The sequence below is a fragment of the Rhinatrema bivittatum genome, chromosome 8 (assembly GCF_901001135.1).
Source record: "Rhinatrema bivittatum chromosome 8, aRhiBiv1.1, whole genome shotgun sequence".
Lineage (NCBI taxonomy): Eukaryota > Metazoa > Chordata > Amphibia > Gymnophiona > Rhinatrematidae > Rhinatrema > Rhinatrema bivittatum.
In genome coordinates this window covers 102,303,166-102,324,232 of record NC_042622.1, presented here as the reverse complement: position 1 = coordinate 102,324,232, position 21,067 = coordinate 102,303,166, and the positions used below count along the sequence as shown (strand labels likewise).

General features: G+C 41.7%; 1 protein-coding gene across 1 annotated transcript; it reads right to left on the bottom strand.

The window, feature by feature from the left end:
- Positions 1–421: 421 nt before the first annotated feature.
- Positions 422–20,461, bottom strand: LOC115097563. Its single transcript, XM_029613499.1, has 5 exons — positions 20,413–20,461; positions 13,549–13,665; positions 10,935–10,967; positions 3,451–3,811; positions 422–1,482 (listed from the first exon to the last, which is right to left on the bottom strand). The coding sequence occupies exons 1-5, from the start codon at positions 20,459–20,461 to the stop codon at positions 915–917; spliced, it is 1,128 nt and encodes a 375-aa protein (XP_029469359.1). The 3' UTR covers positions 422–914.
- Between the last annotated feature and the right edge of the window lie 606 nt (positions 20,462–21,067).

Below are 21,067 nucleotides of genomic sequence, written 5' to 3'. Positions count from 1 at the left end.
TTCTGCTTAGCCAACTATATCTTATCTCTTTGTAGACACTTGCACGGAAGAAAGGATATATGCTACCAAAATGCCTAACCTTATAAAACAAATGAAGAGCATCTGCTTTAGAAGCTTTAAAAAAATAAGCTTGACTCTTCTATTAATAACCTATTCAGAACTGTAGTGGTTAATTTTTAAATATGGTTTGACCCTTGAACTACAAAGCTTAATTTCTAAGAATTACAACTTGAAAGTAAAGGAATCCATATCGTTTTAAGGGGCAGGTAGATAAACTGAGGAACTGTAGAAAACTATTGCTTGGTCATGAATGAAGTTGTCCCATTTGCCCTATGCCAATCACAAAATCCTACCTGCATGCAAGATTTTATTTAGGGCAGCAGATGAAAGATGACAGCAATCCTAATTGCATATCACCTTACATGTATATATATTTTTAATTATTAACCTTTTATTCATGTACATAGAGTCAGCAGCAACATATTGCATTTGTCAAAAACAGTAAAGGTCTTAGTTGAGTATCTAGTGCAGCCAGTTTTGGGCAAGAGTTCCAATATAGAGAATGGCAGACTTTACTTTTACTTCCTTACCATGTATCCTATATAGGTTTCCTGAAGTCTACACTTCTGCCATGTAAATAAATTCAGTTCACACGGAAGACTTTCCTAATTCAACTCTAACTGCTGTGGATATTTTACTGCCTCTCAACACAATGGTACCTCAAATCAAGGTGAAAGGCTGACGTTGTATTGATATCAATTTAATAGGTTGCCTTCAGTGTAATTTCTTCAACCATTAGAGTCCCAATACTTTTTTGAAAGCAATTATAAAGATTTATGCTATTAGAAATCTCAGCTAAAGATTTTGCTTTAAAAAAAAAAAAGTGCATTCAGAACAGAAGTTAATCTTTTGACTTAATTATTTCTAATTGAGTACAGCTGATGTTGCCCTCTTGGGGTGTTGTCCGAATCATTGTCTGGCATTTCATCTTCGGAAAAGCTGATGTGTAAGCAAGTTTCATTGGCCACAGATGAAAATGGAAGCGTATTGTCACTGGCAGATTCTGTTTGCTCTAAGCCTTTAACTGGGCTTTCACTGTTACCAAAACTAGATCCAGAAGAGAACGGCCCTTGCAAATTATCATAGCTGCCAGTCATGGAATAAAAAATTCCTTTCAATTCAGAAATATCATTGCTGAATGACAAACGAGCTGGTGGTTTGACAGGGGAGATGTCTGTATTTTCAAGACTAGAGACCTGGGATATTTCTGTTGCTGATCCCCTAGTTTTGGATTCAAACTCTGAGGCAGAAAGTGAGCAGGAAGTAATGTTAGTAAAGCTGGTAAGGTGGAGGTTTGAAAGGGTAGTGATACTTCCATTCTTCATTGACCTCGATTCTTCCTCCTGTTCTGAAGAGATCTTGGGTGGTCTTTTTCTGAAGATTGGTGGAGGAGGGTTTAGTTTCGGGATAGCTTGCTGCAATCTTGGAAACAAAATTAAAAATATTAAAGCAAGAACACGGCAATCTAGCTTTACCCTAACAGCTTTCACAAGATAACATGGAGACAGAAGCTTATCTTCAAATGCACAATCTAAGAACCTTTTTAGTGTATTTATTTGTTACATCATTGAGGAACAGTTATCCAACCATTGGGCACTTCAAATAATCTTCAGACAACAGCAAAAACCAAATGGGAAGTCATGCTATGCAGAATATGAACATGGTGTCGGCAGAGGGGATGTAAGATTTATGCACATTGTCTTCCGTGCTGTGTTCCATATATTTAATTGTGTTATACTGAAGGAGTGTTAGAGGCACCAAGTACTATAGATATTCTTCCGGTAGCCAAGAGTCTAAGCTGGTCATCTTGCTGCTCTAGTCCCTGTTGACCTGAGAAATAGTTCTTCACACAATTTCCTCAACTCAGCCCCCATGTATAAGTAAGGCTACAGAACCACAGGATGAAAAGGTTTATGAGGGAATATGTCACTGCAAAATTGAGTTGCGGTAATGGTTTGATGCCTGTAGGTTCTGTCACCAATAAAGGAAGGAAAGAAAGATGCCAGCCTCCATAAGTGCAATGCAAAAACTGTTTGATGAAGTTTATAACACGTCCATGATAAAGTTTTTGCAGAATGTTTTCCATTTAAATGTATTTAAAAAATGACCATGTCTTTTCCAAAATGCATAATATAAGTGCTCTTTTTGTTCTCCAACTGTTATATAAACTGTGTGCTAACTCATATACATTGTTTTACAATTGAAAGGATACTCATTCTCCATGAATTAGCTAACCATTGATGGATTGGGTACACTATAGGATTTTAAGAGAATCCTGAAGGTAACAAGTCTGAAATTGTGTGTTCTACTTGATTACTAAGTACATCAAACTTTAGAAAACCTCTTGAAATAATTATCTAATCTGCCAATTGCTAGCTCAAGTTAGTTCTTCTAGTGAAGGTTTGTAAAGATATTCTTTTACTCTATCAAGGTTTGATTTGTTTGCTAGGGAACCAAGAGCTTGATCCTTAGTACATGTTGCTTCCATATTTGATTTTGTCACACAGATTAGTCATCTCTGTTCTTGACAGCATTATAAACACAATTGTGAAAATGCATTATGCTACAAAACCTTCCTTGTAAAAAAGAATTTAACTCAACTAGTCTGCATTCTGTAGTTAGGCTATCGAACTAGTGGTGATGAGACTTACTATCAGAATGGCCATTCTACATACTTGTGATATCACATTATTCTCAAAATCCCTGGTTTCACATGCACTACTACAATAATGTTCCATGGTCAACCATAACACAGCCAAGAATTTTACTAGGTTTTTTTTTTAAACAAATTGCCTTTACTAATTCACTTGACCTTGAGGCACCTTCACCTCAGACTGCAAGGAGAGGCTCATTTTCCATTTCAAGTAAAATAATCATAGCTACAAATGCTTCTTTACAAGTGTTATAGTTTAGTACAGTAATGTTCTCTCTGGAAAGCAGCTCTCTCTTCTAAAGTAGAGAGAATGAAGTCTTTCTGGCCACATAAGACAACACCAAACATATTGAAATTAAAACTGCCTATCCAGATTTAGATACCTGTAATTCTAGTATGGTTTGGAACAACTGTCTTAATTCTTATTTGTCATATCAAATTCCTTTTGCTACTTGCTGCTCTTCCCATTTTTACAGGGATCTTTCTTGTTCACTATGATTAATGTTATAATGTCCTATGCAGATACATGTTTGACAGCATAAAACAGCTGGTTGAGTTAATATATAAATGGAGCCCATACAGTTTTTAGGGTTTGTACAACTTCATACCAACTTACTGGGGCCACAGTCAAAGTAGAACAGTGATGGGATATAGCTGTTGAGAACCCACAGCAATGAACTGTTTATTTTTATCATTTTATATCTATAAACAAGCAAGAGATTTGACCAGGTACCTACCTTTCATCTTCTATTCGGATACTCAAATCATCCAACTTCACTCTGTCTGTTCCATTATTTGAAATGTTTTTGGCAACATCAGAACCCTCCACCTTCCTGATGAGCCCACTGGGTTCATCTGAGACCAGCTGGAGATCTTTGCTCTTCTCTATGTTGGTGCAGCCATGGCCTTTGTCCATATTAATGAGAATTGGATAGGAATCAGCAGCAGTGACCCCACACAGTAAGCCAGTATCAGAGTTGGCTAGGACGCTGGATGGCGTGGAGGTGGCAGGAAGGTTTATTTCCAGGCTGTATAGGTTCTTCAGGTTAAGTGACAGAGACTGAGCAATTGTCAAATTTTGTGAAAACTTCTTTTCAGCTAGAAAGCCAGAAGGAGAATTCAACTTAAGACAAATATTTTAAAAAATGTAGTAAAAATAATGTATTAAAACTTGTCATTTGCTCACATTTCATTTATTGCTTACATATTTATTATTATTTTTTATTTAAAAGTTTTTATATACCGTCATTAAGTTATTTACCATCATAACTGTTTACAATAGGGCACATGTCAAAGAAAATATAAATCATAAATTACATAAAGTGCCATTATTATTCGGTAACAAAAATTATGAATAATATGGTTTATGATGAGGAATTTACATTGTATGTTTATTGCAATTCAACCTGTTGGTTTGACTTATAAGAGGGGGAAACTAATTTCCAGTAGTATCTGGAAACTGTGCGCTAGGTGCTCTGTCCGCTTCCTTATTTGAACCATGAAACCAGGTTCAAAATCCTGCTCAATGAGCAGCACATTTAAAAATACAATCCTATAATCTGCATATATTTCATTTTATTCCAGCTAGAACCACGGTGCTCATATTTGTAAACCTGCAAAATACCTGGCCACAAGACTGAATTTTGAGCTTTGCATTGTTTAATTATTCTTCAAACAATTGATTCAATGGTACAACCACAGAGATGGGAAGTTAGAAAGCCATCGGATTTGAATTCAATCTCTGCCACACTCTCTATGACCTTGAGCATAAAATGCATGAATTACCAGGGATGAATCCACCCTAGCTTGTATCACACTATGCTGGATTCTAGCTATTCCCTATGGTAAAGGGGATTCTGTTTTCATGGCTGGACTTAGAAAAGAATCAGAATCGGCTGAAATGAGTGACTTTGGAGCATAGGAGAAATGACTACATCTGCTTTATGATGTATTGTACTTTTCATCTAGAGTGAAAGAAATGAGGCAGCGTGACAGAGCACTTTATATAGTTTAGCAGCAATGTTCACTTTACACCGGGGAAGGGGGAAGAGCAGTGGGATGTTGCATTTTCAAATTTCTGCTCCCACAGCAAAATGTGTGTGTAGAATGGCCATTCTTTTTCTCTTGCGTCTTCTGGGAGATCCGTGCTAACCAGCAGTTCTAGGTTATTCATTGTATTTAGGGAAAAAAGACATGTTTTGCTGAAACACTCAAAGTACATAATTAAGAGCACACAGCATGGCTCTTCCACATCTCATTTTAAATCTATTTTAAGCATTTGCAGTTTTTCTTTAATGACTTTACTTTGAAGTGCCGTGCATTAATTTTTATCCCTGATGTAATGAAGTGATTAACTGTAAAATGTTACAAGAATGAAGTTGTGAAGCTGCTATACACAAAATAGATAGATTAACACAACATGAATTGACAATAGGTCCATTACATTTCACAGCTGAGCTGTGTGTGTGTGGATCCTCCGTCATTTCTTGACAGTCTGAGTGAACAGCAATGTTGCTTTCAAAGCTGAACCTACCTTCTTTAAATGCCCTTTTTTCCCCCCACTTAAACATGAATGCAGACTGGAAAGTGATATTGGTTCCCCAGTTATATGTAACAGAGCAAATGGATTGGTGGGTTTTGAAATGAAAAAATTCTACACATTAAGGTAAAAAACTGATTAGTAGACAGAAAAAATTATATTAAAAAACACAGCATCCCACAGACGTTAGATGTATGGAAGACAGAACATTTTTAATCTCAATTTTGAGGGCACGTCTGATTCAGCTGGAGAGTGGTTCCTTCATAGGCAAGTTTCTTAGCATATGGATAGGTAGATCCAGAACAAGTGGGTTATGCACCTCTACCAGCAGATGGAGGCGGGGCAAAGCTGACATCACGGTATATATACCCCTGCAGTGACTTCAGCCTGCCAGTATTCTCCATCTCCAGCAGATGGTGGATGTGCATCTCCCTACTGGGGATTGCTTAAAAAAAAACCACACATTTTTTTTTCCAAAGGAGACGAGAAGGAGATTTATTCACTCCGCTCTCCTGTGATGACACCTTATGGTCCCTCCCCCAGTTGAGAGTTCCTGAGGTGATATTTTTGGATCCCACCCTCAGGTGAATGCCTTGGTCAGGTAACTGGTTTTAGCCAGCGTGGGCTTAGTTATAAAAAAAAAACAAAAACCCACAACTGAAAGGCAAGCAGATGCAGGAAGCAGAGCGCAGCAGTGAAGGTCCTTGCCCTTTCCCCCCACAGAGACAGACCTTGTACTCAGTCAGGATGGGCTGAGCTCGGGTAAAGAGTAATTTAAAAAAAAAAAAAAGAAAGAGAAGGGTTCGGTAGGTATTGCTCATATTTGGGCATCCCAGCTTGGTGTTCCCTCTGACGTGTGTCAGCACTGTTTGGAGGCTCAAGGAAATTGCCTCCATCTGATTTTTACTAAGCCCAGTTCTTTACAGCCTAATGCGGGAATAGAAAGAGCTGCCAGAGGTGTTTCCTGATTTTGGTGCTTCCCTAATTGGTTCATCAGTGGAGGGAAGGTAGTTCAGGGGGTGCAGGTCCAATGCCCCCTGGTTTTGGAATGGATCCCCTCTGCCTTTTCTTGGGTAGAACGTTTAAGGACTGCAGTCCTTTCTTCAGGCATAGTCCTTGGCCCCAGTCAATTCATAACAGGTCAGGATCGCAGGCTGTGGATTCCCACACGCCTGGTCCTGCGGGTGTCAGACTACACCTAGATCTGCTGTGGGTCTCCCTGATATGGACCCAGATGGCACAGATGAAGCCAATCTTTACTCCCTGGAGGATGGGGAAATTCCTCAAGGAATGGTGCTATATAGAACTATGTTACCTTTCTTTCCTAGAGATGAGTTACCAGCTCTGATTTCCCAGACACTGAAGATGCTGGAAGTACCAGGGGCTGAATCCATGTCTGAGCCAAAGAAAGAAGGTTGATTTCTTTGTGTAAAGCCTCTTGTTTCCCTATTATGGAGGATATTAAAGAGACTAAGACCCCTATTATATTTCCATGACTTCAGATATGTTCTACAAACAATAATATTCTCGAAAATAGATTATTGTAACTCTTTATTGCTTGGTCTACCCGCTAACACTTTGAAACCTCTACAATTATTACAAAATGCCACTGCGAGGATTCTAACCAAATCCAACAAAAGGGAACATATTACACCCATCTTAAAGAACCTTCACTGGCTCCCCATCAATCAGAGAATCTTCTATAAAACCATAACAATAATCCACAAAGTCATCAAAAACTCTTCTCCAATTGAACTCACCATCCCTTTACAACTTCACACCTCTTCCCGTCCAACGAGGCTAGCCCAGAGAGGCACGCTTAAGGCCCATCCGCTCAAAACTTCTCTTAGTAAAAGAGCTCTTTCCACCGCTGGACCTAAACTCTGGAACTCTCTCCCTCCTGACCTGAGATTGGAACAATCGACTCCCACCTTTAAAAAGAGACTCAAGACTTGGTTTTTTAATCAAGCATTCTCCTAATCCCAATAACTATTCTGATCTTTTCAATATTCGACCTCAGGCCCGACTCATTCAATTCCGAACATATATTCTCCTAAATTATTTTGTTATTTAAATTGTACTCTCCTTGCTCCGTTGAAGTTATTTATTGTTCTCATTAAGTTATTTTATTTATTTTTCCAAGTTAAATCTTCCCTGTTCTCTGTAAGACATTATTCTACATTCTGTCAATTTATTGTTACAATGTAAACCGAATTGATTAGTAACTTTGTTGCTAGAACTTCGGTATATAAAACTGTTAAATAAATAAATAAAAATATTCAAGAATTGATTGATCTTGAATGGGGCACTCTGGAAGCTAGCTTTAAAGCGAGACAAGCCTTGGAAGGGCTGAACCCCTTGGATCCAGCTGCAAGAGAACAATTGTGCTTTCCAAAGGTGGATGCGCTTGTGTGCTGTTACCAAGTGGACGACTATCCCCATAGAAGGGGGAGCGATCTTGAAGGATGCACAGGATAGGAGAATTGAGGCTATCCTGAAGCAGGCTTTTAATGCAATAGCAATGAATTTGCATATAGCTTCTTGTTGTTCCTTGGTTGTTCGCTCTTATTTAATTCTCTCTCAGGTGGTCAACGAATCTAGTGTCAATTTTAGAGCAGTGGTGCGATTTGGTCTGCACTTTGGTCAGAAGGATGGGCTTTGGTAATAGTGGCCAGGCATCAGCTATGGTTGAGAAATTGGTCGGCAGATACAACCTCGAAATCTAATCTTAAGAAGTTGTCCTTTAAAGGCTCGCTCTTGTTTGGGAGCGAGCTGCAGAAAATGGGCAATAAGTGGGGCGAGTCCCAGGCTCCTCTATTACCAGAGGATAAGAAACAGGCACCAAGCTCCTCCAGCATGAGAGGTTGTACTAGGGGGTTCAGATGTTTCAATCCTACAGAGGAGCAGCTTTTTAGATGGCTCAACCTTTGGGTAGGTCTCAGTCCTTTCGTCCAGGGCAGCCCAGATGGGGTACAGGCTCTGGTAGTGGATAATACTTTAAAATTGTCGGCTCAGTGTGCTGCAGCAGTCAAAAAAGCAAACAGAATGTTAGGAATTATTAGGAAGGGAATGGTTAATAAAACGGAAAATGTCATAATGCCTCTATCGCTCCATGGTGAGACCGCACCTGGAATACTGTGTACAATTCTGGTTGCCGCATCTCAAAAAAGTTATAGTTGCGATGGAGAAAGTACAGAAAAGGGTGATCAAAATGATGAAGGGGATGGAACAGCTCCTCAATAAGGACAGGCTAAAGTGATTAGGGCTGTTCATCTTGGAGAAGATATGGCTGAGGGGGGATATGATAGAGGTCTTTAAAATCATGAGAGGTCTAGAATGAATATGCGAATCGGTAATTTACCTTTTTGGATAATAGAAGGACTAGGGGGCACTCCATGAAGTTAGCATGTAGCACATTTAAAACTAATCGGAGAAAGTTTTTTCACTAAACAAAATTAAGCTCTGGAATTTGTTGCTAGAGGATGTGGTTAGTGCAGTTAGTGTAGCTGGCTTTAAAAACATTTTGGATAAGTTCTCGGAAAAGTTCATTAACTGCTATTAATCAAGATGACAAAGAATAGCCACTGCTATTACTGTCATCAGTAGCATGGGATACACTTAGTGTTTGGGTACTTTGCATGTACTTATAGCCTAGATTGGCCACTGTGGAAACAGGATGCTGGGCTTGATGGACTCTCGGTCTGACCCAGTATGGCAATTTCTTATGTTCTCGGATTGATGGCGGCAACCCTATAGGTGATGCCGTAGGCGAGAGTGCATATGCGGCCTCTTCAGCCCACAATCTCAGAACTATTCTATTTGGCTCCACTTACCAATGGAGATCTGCATACACCTGCAGTAGTGGTTGCAAGCAGATCATCTAAGAAAGAGGGTTTCCCTAAGGTCACTGGACTGGCTAGTACTCATGACAGATGCGAGCCTCCAGGGTTGGGGAGCTCACTGTCAGGAACTGACAGTGCAAGGACACTGAGTACAGAAGTGTCTCTTTGGAGTCTCAAGCGGCTGGAAGCCTGTGCCGTCCGGTTGGCATGCTTGTGATTTGGCAACCGATTGCAGGGTTGAGCGGTTCGGATAATGTTGGACAATGCGACAACAGTGGCTTACATCAATTGCCAGGGAGGAACCAAGAGCCAGCAAGTGTTGCAGGAAATAGCCCTACTTATGGAATGGCTAGAAGTGCATCTTCAGGAGATTTCAGCCTCACATTTATGGGAAAAGACAATGAGCTGACTTTCTTAGTAGACAGTCTGGATCCAGGAGAAGAGAAATTGTCAAAAGAGGTGTTTCAGCTCATAGTGGATCACTGGGGCCTCCCATTTCTGGACCTGCTGGTGATCTCTTGCATTGCAAAAGTTCTTCGCTTCTTCAGTCGCAGGAGAGATCAAAAGTCATTGGACATAGATGCCCTTGTGCCTTGTGGCAATTTGTTTGATGCGTAGGGTTTCCGAACTGTAGGCCTTGCCATGAGCCCCTTCTATGGGTGACTCCGGGGGCGATACAGCTGCGTACTTGATCCTTCCTGTTTGCCAAAAGTGGTCTTAGCTTTCAGTTGAATCAGTCAACTTCCCTGTGGAAGAATAGCGCCTGCTATGGGCCTTCGGATGTCAAGAGGCATATCTTGAGTATTTGGGAGGTTTCTAAACCTCTCAGAAGATGGACCGGCGGTTTGTACTCCACATGGTGGGAGTAAACAGGGCAAGCCGGCGTCACAGGCTACAATAGCCTGCAGATTAAGGAGGTAGTCACAACTGAGTATGTGGATGCTGAGCAGCCATTGCCTAGCCAGGTTAGGGCAGCCAATTCCACTAGGGCTCAGGCTGTGTCATGGGCGGAAGTTAGACTGTCTCTTGTTGACATTTACTGAGCTGCAACGTGGTCCTCCTTACACACACCTTTTCCAGGCAATTAACTGCCTAGGTGTGCATACCTGGAGGGACACAACCTTTGCGTGTGTGGTGTTGATCGGACTGTGGACAGCCCCCTACCCTGTTTGGGATAGCTCTGCAACATCTCACTGATTCTCAGTTTACCTGTTAGTAATTTCTCCTTTCTTAGTATATACGATTTACTTCATAATATCCTTTTCTTTAATAAGCACAGTTGGAGTCCACATTCCTTGGCCCCTTGGCTGCTGGATGGTTGTGCTATTGTCTCCTATGTGGCTGCATATTCCACGGGGTTACTGGTGTTACTCCAGTCCCAGCTAGTGTTAATATACTCTTTGTCTAAAGGCTCCAGTGTTTTTCTTGTTGGCTGAGTGCTGGAATGGTTATCCATTAATAATCAATTTTGTTAGTTTGTCCACAGTGTGGCTTTTGCACAAAATACTGGTGGGCTGATGTTCATTGCAGGATATATATACACCATGATGTCAGCTTTGCTCCATCTCCATCCTGTTTGGACTACCACTACCATACCAACCTCCTTAATTTAGCAGTACATAACCTACATGTTCTGGATCCACCTGTCCTTAGAGAAAGGAAATCAGGTAAGTATTTCTCCTTTTTAGCAACCCGTGCTTTAAGTATTCATCTTCTCCAATTGTGGGGAGTCATTTACCAGTTGTTAATACCTCAATATGACAGCACTGAACATCTTTATCACAGACAAGACCATTAACTGGGGCTGTGCCCCACACACTAGATTTAGCAGACGCCTCACCTGTCTGTCGACTCTCTACCTTACTTCCAGCTCCTTTAATTGTTCACACCAGCAGGAAATGTGTTGCAGCAGGTCTCTGTTGGTGAGGAGCAGCTGGCGGACCCTTGCCTGAGCCTCGATGCGGGCAGCTGTTTCTGCAGTCAGCTGATCTTTTAGGAAGCTGCACCTGTACAGAAAACATCACACTTAAAATTCCAAAAATGCATATGAAAGGTTTCAACTTTTATGAGGTTGATGCTAGCTTTAAAGAGGCAAATGCAGCACAGATTACATAAAGGCTGTCTAATGAACACAAGTACATAGCTTTCTTCACATTCCGTCTGTGCTTTGTCATTAAATGACAGCATTGATCCTTCTCATCTTTGGAGGGCAACAGATTTTTCTTCTTCTCTTAATACTGTCTTTCTATATTTTTGTGAACATATTAGGATACTAACTACTGTAAATCTAGCTGTCCAAGCTAAATAAAAAGAAAAAAATAGGGCTCTAAACCCCAAGATGTTTCCATTTTCTGATCATCAAATTAAAGTACACTGGGATTCAGTTTCATATAAAATGCACTACATAAGATATAACTGATTATTCCCTTTCTGCTATTACCAGTAATTTTCACATGTAAGCAACTTGATAATTTTTGTGTTTGTGATAAAAACAATGGACCAAGGTACATTAGCCCTATTCGACATTCTACTGGGGGCAATTTTGAGACTTGTTTTGGACTTGCCACTCATTTTCAAAAGGAAACTCCCCATAGTTTCCCTTTGAAAATTGGGGCTGGAAAGGGGAATTTGGATAACTTTTCCCAGCTGCTTTGAAACAGGTAGAAGTATTATCTAGAGATTTCAAAATGAAAACTGCCATGTGCTTTCCCTCACCCAACCGATCTCAGTCCCTTTTTACCTGTACTGGAGGAAACTATGTTCATATAAGCTTTTGTGTAAAAAGTTTTGAAAATTATTCTCCCCATACATACTCTGAATATTGCTATTGGATGACACCTGACATATAGGGGGAAAAAACCCATTGTTCTGTATTTTGTTTTCTTTTCAGGTTCCTTGCCCTATATACATCACCATGGGTTAATTGCCTATTTTTCATAATACTCTAACATGACTGCTGTGATATAACAGCTGCAAAAACATAAGAGCTAACATCAGGCATGGAAATGGTTTTTATGGGAGAGTTAGTGTGTATAGCAGTGAATGATGAGACTTAACTGGCATCTCAGAGACATGGTGGAAAGAGGATAACCAATGGGACAGTGCTATACCAGGGTACAAATTATATCGCAGTGACAGAGGAACATCTTAGTGACAGAGTGGTGCTTTATGTCCGGGATGGCATAGAGTCCAACATGATAAAGATCCTGCAAGAGACTAAATGCATAATTTAATCTTTATGGGTAGAAATCCCTTGTGTGTTGGGGAAGAATATAGTGATAGGAGTATACAACCATCCACCTGGCCAAAATGATGAGACAGACAGTGAAATGTTAAGAGAAATTAGGGAAGTTAACCAAATTGGTAGTGCAGTAATAATGGGAGATTTCAATTGTTCCAATATTGACTGGGTAAGTGAAACATCAGGACATGCTAGAGAGAAAGTTCCTGGATGGAATAAATGACAAATTTATGGAGCACTTTGTTCAGGAACAGACAAGAGAGGCAACAATTTTAGATTTAATTATAAGTGAAGCACAGGATTTGGTGAGAAAATTAATGGTGGTGGGGCTGCTTGGCAACAGTGATCATAATACGACCAAATCTGAATTAATGACTAGAATGGAGACAATAAGGAAACCCAAAGCTCTAGCACCAAACTTTCAAAGGGAAACAGATAAAATGAGAAAAATAGCTTAAAAAACACAACCTGAAATGTGCATACATATATTAAGAGAGGGTAACAGGTGTGGTTGGTTATTGTTAAAAAAATCTCAAAGAAGTGCAGTCCAGATGTATTCTATGCATTAAGACAGCTGGAAGGAAGGTCAAATGATTGCCAGCATAACTAAAATGTGAGGTGAAAGAGGCTATTTTAGCCAAAAGATCTTCATTCAAAAATTAGAAGAAGGATCCATGAGAAGAAAATAGGATAAAGCATAAGTGTTGGCAAGTTTAATGTAAGATGTTGATAAGACAGGCTAAGATAGAATTTGAAAAGAAGTTGGCCATAGAGGCAAAAACTCAAAAACTTTTAAAAATATATCTGAAGCAGAAAGCCTGTGAGGGAGTATGTTGAATCATTAAATGATCGAGAAGTGGGGGGGGTGGGGGGGGGGTCACGTGATGCATTGTAAGGGAAGTCGTGATTTCCCTTCGCATCGCTGGCCCTCCCTAATCCAGCTGCATCCACAGCGCAAATCGCAGCATTTTGTCTGGGAACTCTCAAGGGGGACTAGTTCTAGTGAAGCTGCACCTCACAGTAAGCTCATGGTATCCCGCTTGACTAAAAAGAAAATAAGGAAGGAATGGCCGCGGAGCCCCTGAAGTGGCATCCAACATGGCAACGGACCGTCCGGCACTACAGACTTAACGGCGGCGATCGCGGAAATTAAAGCGGCGATCTCTGAATTGTTGGGCCCCGAATTAAATAAAGTAATCTCGGCGAAACTTACCGAGCTCAACGAGGGCCGTTGCAGGCTTTGAGACCCGATTCTTGGATCTTGAACAGCGCGTGTCCGATTTACAAGATGGCTGCCAGGTCTCCCAGGACGATATCACAGCGATCAAAGCTACATTAGAGAAACACACGGAGCATTTAGAGGACCTTGAAAATAGATTGCGGAGGTCTAACCTCCGATTTTTGGGGCTCCTGGAGACTCTGGCTGAATAGGACCTGCTGTCCTTTTTAGAAGGTTGGTTGCAGCAGGAACTGGGTATCTCACGTGTGCATGGTCCCCTTCATATCGAGCGGGCACACCATCTTGGCCCAAAGCGTGACAGACTGCTGGCCACGAGTTGTCATTGCGAAAATATTCAATTTCACTCACAAAAGTGAGATATTGCAAGCAACTCGAGCTTGGCAGCCTTACAATAATGAAAATAAAAAAAATTTTAGTCTTCCAGGACTTTTCCGTGAACCTGGCAGCCAAACGGCGCATCATGGCTCCGTTCTGTAATAAGCTAATTGAGTCAGGGCTTCGCGCCTCTCTGGTCTATCCTGCACGGATCCGGGTTACTACACAGGGCGGAGGCAGTTAAGAACTTTATGCGCACCTTGTCTCCTCCTGCATCGCGGAGTCCCCAGGCTGTGAGCGACGACCCGGCCTAATGGAGTCGGCGGGCTGGGTAACTGGATGCTGCCTGGCTTCACACTGTTTCAGCAAAGGGGAAGCAAATTGGCTTTGCGCTGTTTTTTACGTCTCAGTTACAGCCTAGACAGCGGGGAGAGCCCTAATGAAGCAGCCTAATGTTATAGCCAGAGCAGAGGAGATGTGTTCCCTGGTGCTCAGCCTGTTAAAGGTTTTGCTCAACTGTTGTGGCCTTCTATTATGCCTTTTGAAAAGTTCCTATTACTTATCTTTCATACTTACTGTGTTTACTGTTCATTTGACTTTTTATTGATAACTTCTTATTGTGGATGGGGCTGGGAAGGGGGGGAGCGCATCTGTGTGCGGTTTGTGACCCTTATGTGGTTAATTGAGAGAGTGGGATGGGGGTTTTTACAGGTGTTTTGGCTTCATTCCATGCTGTGTGGGCAGTCAGAGGTTTGGTTCAACACCTGTGTTACACTTTCACATGGGAGCCTCTGCTGGGAGGGCTCCCATGTGAAAGTGTAACACAGCGAAATACATTTGCTGGGTAAGCTACACCCTGGTAGAATAACTTGCTTCTAGTATCGGTACTAGAGTCTTATCCTGGAATGTTTGCGGAATAAATTCCCCCATTAAGAGATCCAAAATTCTCAGTCACCTAAAAAAGAAACAAGTTGATATCGCTCTTCTACAAGAGACCCATCTAACGGACAGTGAGCACATGAAACTATGTAGGGGCTGGGTAGGAGATGTATATTATGCCTCAGGTTCATCGAAAGCCACCGGGGTGGCGATCTTATTTAATAAACAGTTGCCCTTTCAGGTCCTAAAGGAGGTTAAAGATCCTCAAGGGTGCTTTCTCCTTTTAGTTACTCAGATATATAATCGCCAAATGGTGTTCTATAACATGTATGCTCCTAATACTTATACTCCCCACTTTCTTCCGTGACCTTCACTGTCTGCTACTTCCCTATCTCGATGACTTAATTATCCTGGGGGGTGATTTCAATGCCATCAGGGACCTGGAATTGGAGAAATCTAAAGCCATCTCTAGAGATGTTGGGGCCAGTAGGGGACTGCAGCAGCTAGAGTGCTCCTTATATTTGGTAGATGCCTGGAGTGCGCTCCATTCTACTGAGCGGGATTTCATGCATCTATCTCGAGCACACGACACGTCTAGACTACCTGTTTCTGAGTGCCCATCAGTTTGCGCAACTTGGTGATGCCTGCATAGGGGAGGTACTTTTATCAGATCAAGCTCCCATATGGCTGGATTTGCAGCTTTCCTCCAGTCCAGACATTAAACGCTTATGGAGATACCCCTACGTTTTGGCGGATGATCCCCAGTTCCAGACTTACTTACGCTCCCCAATGGAAAAATTATGCAAGCCTTAATGAGGAGCATGTGAACAATCCAGTACTTTTTTGGTACATGGCAAAGGTGGTATTATGAGGTGATATAATTTCCTACGTGGTGCACAGACGCAAAACCTTAGATAAGCGACTTCTTGCCTTAAGCAGTCAACTGAAGGAAGCTAGGGGCTGGCTGGCCCGTACAAATCTTCCCGCAGACAGAGACATTTACAGAACACTACAAGGAGCTGCTTAACTCCCTGCTTCACCAGAGGGCTAAAAAGAGTCTTCTTTATTACCAGTTTCACCTGCAATTTGGTAATAAATCTGGGAAGCTCTTGAATAACCTACTTAAAACATGTCACGCCTGACATATTACAGCCATTCGGTCATCTGGGGGGGGGGGGGGGACATTATTTACAGAAGCCAAGGGGATCCTCTCTCAGTTTCGCCACTTTTTCTCAACGCTCTACACATCCGAGGGCTAGGAACAAGCGGCCTGTGATCGATTCCGTGCTAAATTTACTTTGCCTGGTCTTACTGCAACTCAGAAGGAATGGCTCAATAGGCCCCTGGGAGTCGATGAGGTGCAACTAGCTATTAAGTGGGCGAAACGATTTAAGGTCCCTGGTCCAGACGGTTACACCGCAAAGTTTTATAAATGCCTGCTTGATTTGGTGGGACCGGTGTTAACACGTGTCTTTTCAGATTTAATTGCAGTAGGAGAATGTCCCGTTCATGTTAACTTGGCCCATGTCACCCTCATTGCCAAACTGGGAAAGGAGGCCCATTCTCTGGCCTCTAATTGGCCGATTTCTCTTCTCAACGCTGATCAGAAACTTATGGCAAAGATTCTGGCGAATCGCCTGGCAGAGGTGATCCCTTCCTTGATTGGCCGTGGTCAAGTGGGCTTTGTTCGCAAGCGATATGCACTTGCTAATATTCGGAAGCTTTTGGCAGCTATGGAAATGAGTCAGCAAATGGATTGGCCATGCCTTTTGATCAGCTTTGATGCGGAGAAAGCATTTGACAGGGTAGAGTGGCGCTATCTATTCCATATGTTGCGGGTGATGGGATTCGAAGGTATGTTTTATGATGCAATCCTACTTTTGTTTAGAGACCCTACTGCGTAATCATAGCCAATAGGTCACAGTCTGAGGTGGTTCCAATCTCCCGTGGTACACGGCAGGGGTGCCTGCTATCACCTGTTTCTCTTGCAGCTAGAACCACTCCTTTTATCTATTTTACATACCCCTGCAGTAAGAGGTATCCGGTTGCAATCAAAAGTGTTTAAATATGCGGCTTTCGCCGATATGGTATTTCTGGCGGAACCACACCACTTGCTTCCACCCCTCATGCAATTGCTCTGGAGTTTGTCCAGTTTGCGGGCTTATGACTTAATTTTGCCAAATCGGAAGCCCTAGCCTTTCCAGACACTCTTGGAGAGCGTTGGCCCGGAACCTTCCTGTTGCAGTGGGCAGAAGGCTCCTTTCAATATCTTGGGATTATTATTCCAAATTCACCCAGTCATCTGTATAATCTAAGTGTTCAGTAGAAAAAAAACTTTGCACCTGGAGGGGATTGCCTCTTTCCCTGGGAGGCAGGGTCAATTTATTTAAGATGCTGTTACTGCCTAAATGGCTATATTTACTTCAAAATTTGCCACTCTCTCTCCGCCGTATAGACTTAACATTGGCTAAGGAACTACGTTGTTTCTTTTGGAGAGGCGGAAAACCCAGAATTTCACTGGCGGGGCTTCGAGAATGGCAGGGGGAGGGCAGATGGGGTGTCCTGGATTTAAGACTGTACAATTTGGCTGGGAACCTTCGCATACTTAGGGATTGGATAGTGGGACAGTCTAATTATGTACACATCTCTGTGGAGCAGGCCCTAGTAGCCCCTCTGGCATTAACGTATATTATGCAAGCTCCCTCCACTGCTCTCCCATCGTTTTTAATTCAGTCTCCCTCGATAAGACCCTTCGCCTTGCTTGGTGGGCTGTGACCAAATTACTGCAGATACCCAAGAAAGAGATCTAGGTGTCATAGTGGATAACACATTGAAATCGTCGGTTCAGTGTGCTGCGGCAGTCAAAAAAGCAAACAGAATGTTGGGAATTATTAGAAAGGGAATGGTGAATAAAACGGAAAATGTCATAATGCCTCTGTATCGCTCCATGGTGAGACCGCACCTTGAATACTGTGTACAATTCTGGTTGCCGCATCTCAAAAAAGATATAATTGCGATGGAGAAGGTACAGAGAAGGGCTACCAAAATGATAAGGGGAATGGAACTGCTCCCCCTATGAGGAAAGACTAAAGGGGTTAGGACTTTTCAGCTTGGAGAAGAGACGACTGAGGGGGGATATGATAGAGGTGTTTAAAATCACGAGAGGTCTAGAACGGGTAGATGTGAATCTGTTATTTACTCTTTCGGATAGTAGAAAGACTAGGGGGGCACTCCATGAAGTTAGCATGGGGCACATTTAAAACTAATCGGAGAAAGTTCTTTCACTCAACGCACAATTAAACTCTGGAATTTGTTGCCAGAGGATGTGGTTAGTGCAGTTAGTATAGCTGTTTAAAAAAGGATTGGATAAGTTCTTGGAGGAGAAGTCCATTACCTGCTATTAAGTTCACTTAGAGAATAGCCACTGCCATTAGCAATGGTAACATGGAATAGACTTAGTTTTTGGGTACTTGCCAGGTTCTTGTGGCCTGGATTGGCCACTGTTGGAAGCAGGATGCTGGGCTTGATGGACCTTTGGTCTGACCCAGTATGGCATTTTCTTATGTTCTTACCTCGACTGTGCACCTACTTGTTGCCCATTCAGGGGAATGGAGACTTCAGTCCCGGTTCCCAAACGGCTGGCTTTCGCCAGTGGAGGACCACAGGCATTACACAACTGGGCCACCTACTCAATGGAGAGGGGCAACACCTACCTTTTTCAGAGTTGCGAGCACTGTATCTGTTGGGATCAGGCCAGATATTCTGTTATCTGCAGATCCAGCACTATCATCCAGTCCTTACCCTTTGACTCATGATCCCCCAGGGTTTTTCATTCCTTGGACAACATATTTCTGTTCAAGAAACAGTCTCCTTCTTTGTCCTACTACTATAAAAAGCTTAAAGGCCTTACCGGGAAAGAGCCATATGCCATTTTGGTGAACCGGTGGAATGGGGATGGGGTGTTTGTACTTACTGTACCTGTTCTTCAGGCATGCTTTGGGCAAGTGTCCCAACTCATGGTTAATATGTACTATCGTGAAATGCAATTCAAATTTTTAAGGCGGGCTTATGTGTCTGCATATATTGCATGTCGCTCTGGAATTTCCACATCTTCCCTCTGTGGTAAGTGTCACCAGGTTATTGGTACCTTGCCTCACTCTTTTTGGTCGTGCCCCCCCATACGAAGATTTTGGGGTCATATTGCCAACAATCTCATGGTGTTATTGGGGATTTCTCTCCCCATAACCCATTTGCTTTTTCTTTTTGGTTCTTGTCCCTGCCTACCGGTGAGGAGGGGCCCTCGCCTATTTATCTTGAAAGCATGCTTAGTGGGAAAGAAAGTGATTTTGCTGCATTGGTGGACTTCCGAATGCCCTTTTTGGACCTGGCATAATCACCTTCATCATATGATGCGAATGGATGATTTGAGTTCGCGTGCATAACCTCAGCTACGCAGGAAGTTCCTGATTTGGGATCTGCACCGTTCGAGAAGTTTAATCCTTAATGACTGAGTTGTTATTTGTTGACTTAATCTTGCCTTCTACGCAGGGGAGATCTTGGAGCCTGATTGCACAGCATGGTTTTCTCGATGTCACAGATTGGAGTGGGGGGGGGGGGGGGGAGATGTTGGGTGGGTTTTACAGAGGCCTTGACAATGTTTGTGGTCTTTGTCCAGAGAGAGTTAAGTACTCCAGCTCTCCTGGACCATTATTATTACATGTATTATGCCCTAAAACTTAATAAAAATAGTTTAAAAATAAATGATTGAGGAATTAAAGAGGCACTTAGGGAAGATAAGGCCATCGCAGAAGACTAAAATTCTTTGCTTCGAGTGTTTACTGAATAGGATGATGGGGGTGATACCTGTTCCAAAGACGGATTTCAAGGGGAACAATTCAGATAAACTGAACCAACTCACAGTGAACATGGAACATGCGGTAGGCCAGACTGAAACTGAAAAGTAGTAAGTCACCTGGACCGGATGGTATACACCCCAAGGATCTGAAAGACCTAAAAAATGAAATTTCAGACCTATTTCAATTCCAGTGGTCATCTTAAAACAAAGTTTCCATGCGATAACCTTTAAGTAACCATTATGGAAATCAAAGAGATTACCCCCCATCATCACGACAGACAGACTGAAATTTAAAAACCTTCATTGGAAGCCATCCTCAAGATGCCTCACTCCAATTCCTTTAGTAACAAACTCGCTATTACTAGGTATGTCAATGTCTTTCTTACTTAATGCGCAATCTCTGGCAAAAAAATGCCTGTCTTCACTGATCTTGTATTGGTTAATAAACCTGATTTCTGCGGAGTGACTGAGACCTGGTTCAAAAAAAATCAGATACTATCACCATAAATAAATTACCAAAAAGCATTTATGACATTTATTCCATCCCTAGAATTAAAAAAGAGGTGGCAGTTTACTACTTATGATTAAGAAAATCTTTAAACTAACCTTACTGTTACTACACCACCAAATTTTTAAATTGGGTTATTGAAATCAAAGCATTTGCAAATCTGTTTATTTTTATGCCCCACCCGGATTGATAGAGCATAATCCCTCCCCACTAATTGAATTCCTTGTTGATAATATAGAAATCGATCTCCCCACTATGAAACTTGGCAATTTCAACTTACATGTAGATACTGTATCCTTATCTTCTAGCTGTGAATCTTTATCTGCCATGACAGCCATAGGTTTTCAAATCATGAATCAGCCAACACAAAGCAGGCCATACTCTGGACCTCTTATTCATTAACTCTCAAATGCAATATATAGATCCACGTAGAAGTTTGCCTATCCCATGGTCTGACATTGCCTTATTTCAGCTCATCTTACTATTCATAATTTGAAACAGAACCCACCAACCCAAAAAAACATGTATCGAATATAGAAAAACTTGCAGCCAAGACGATCTAAGAACGCCTAGCAGAAGCTCTCAAAAAATTAGATCTTACTGATATTGATAACGCTGTTAACTCCTGGATGACAATCACCAATGACATAGCCAATGCTTGTTGCCCTTTAATTAAAAAAAAAAGAAAGATCCCCTTGGTATACCTCAGACCGCTAATTAATGAAATGTTCCCTCAGAAATCTTGAAAAAAAAAAAAAAGGCACAAAAATCCCACAACGTCTTCACTAAGCAACTATAGAATATTGCTTCATAAATACAGAATAAACATCAATAAAACCAAACGAGATTACTACTCAAAAAAAATTAATGACTTCCAATTCAATCCTAGAGTTTTTTCTTATGTCTCTGATTTAATTAATCCATCACCTAACTTA

Bases quoted from the DNA above. Each gene is read 5' to 3' on its own strand.
- LOC115097563 (XM_029613499.1), bottom strand. From the start codon at position 20,461: ATGGCAGATAAAGATTCACAGCTAGAAGATAAGGATACAGTATCTACA. The intron at 10,968-13,548 runs GTAAGTTTCGCC...GAACAATTAAAG, and splicing joins AACGGCCCTCGTTGAGCTCG to GAGCTGGAAGTAAGGTAGAG. The intron at 3,812-10,934 runs GTGAGGCGTCTG...CTGGCTTTCTAG, and splicing joins GGTAGAGAGTCGACAGACAG to CTGAAAAGAAGTTTTCACAA.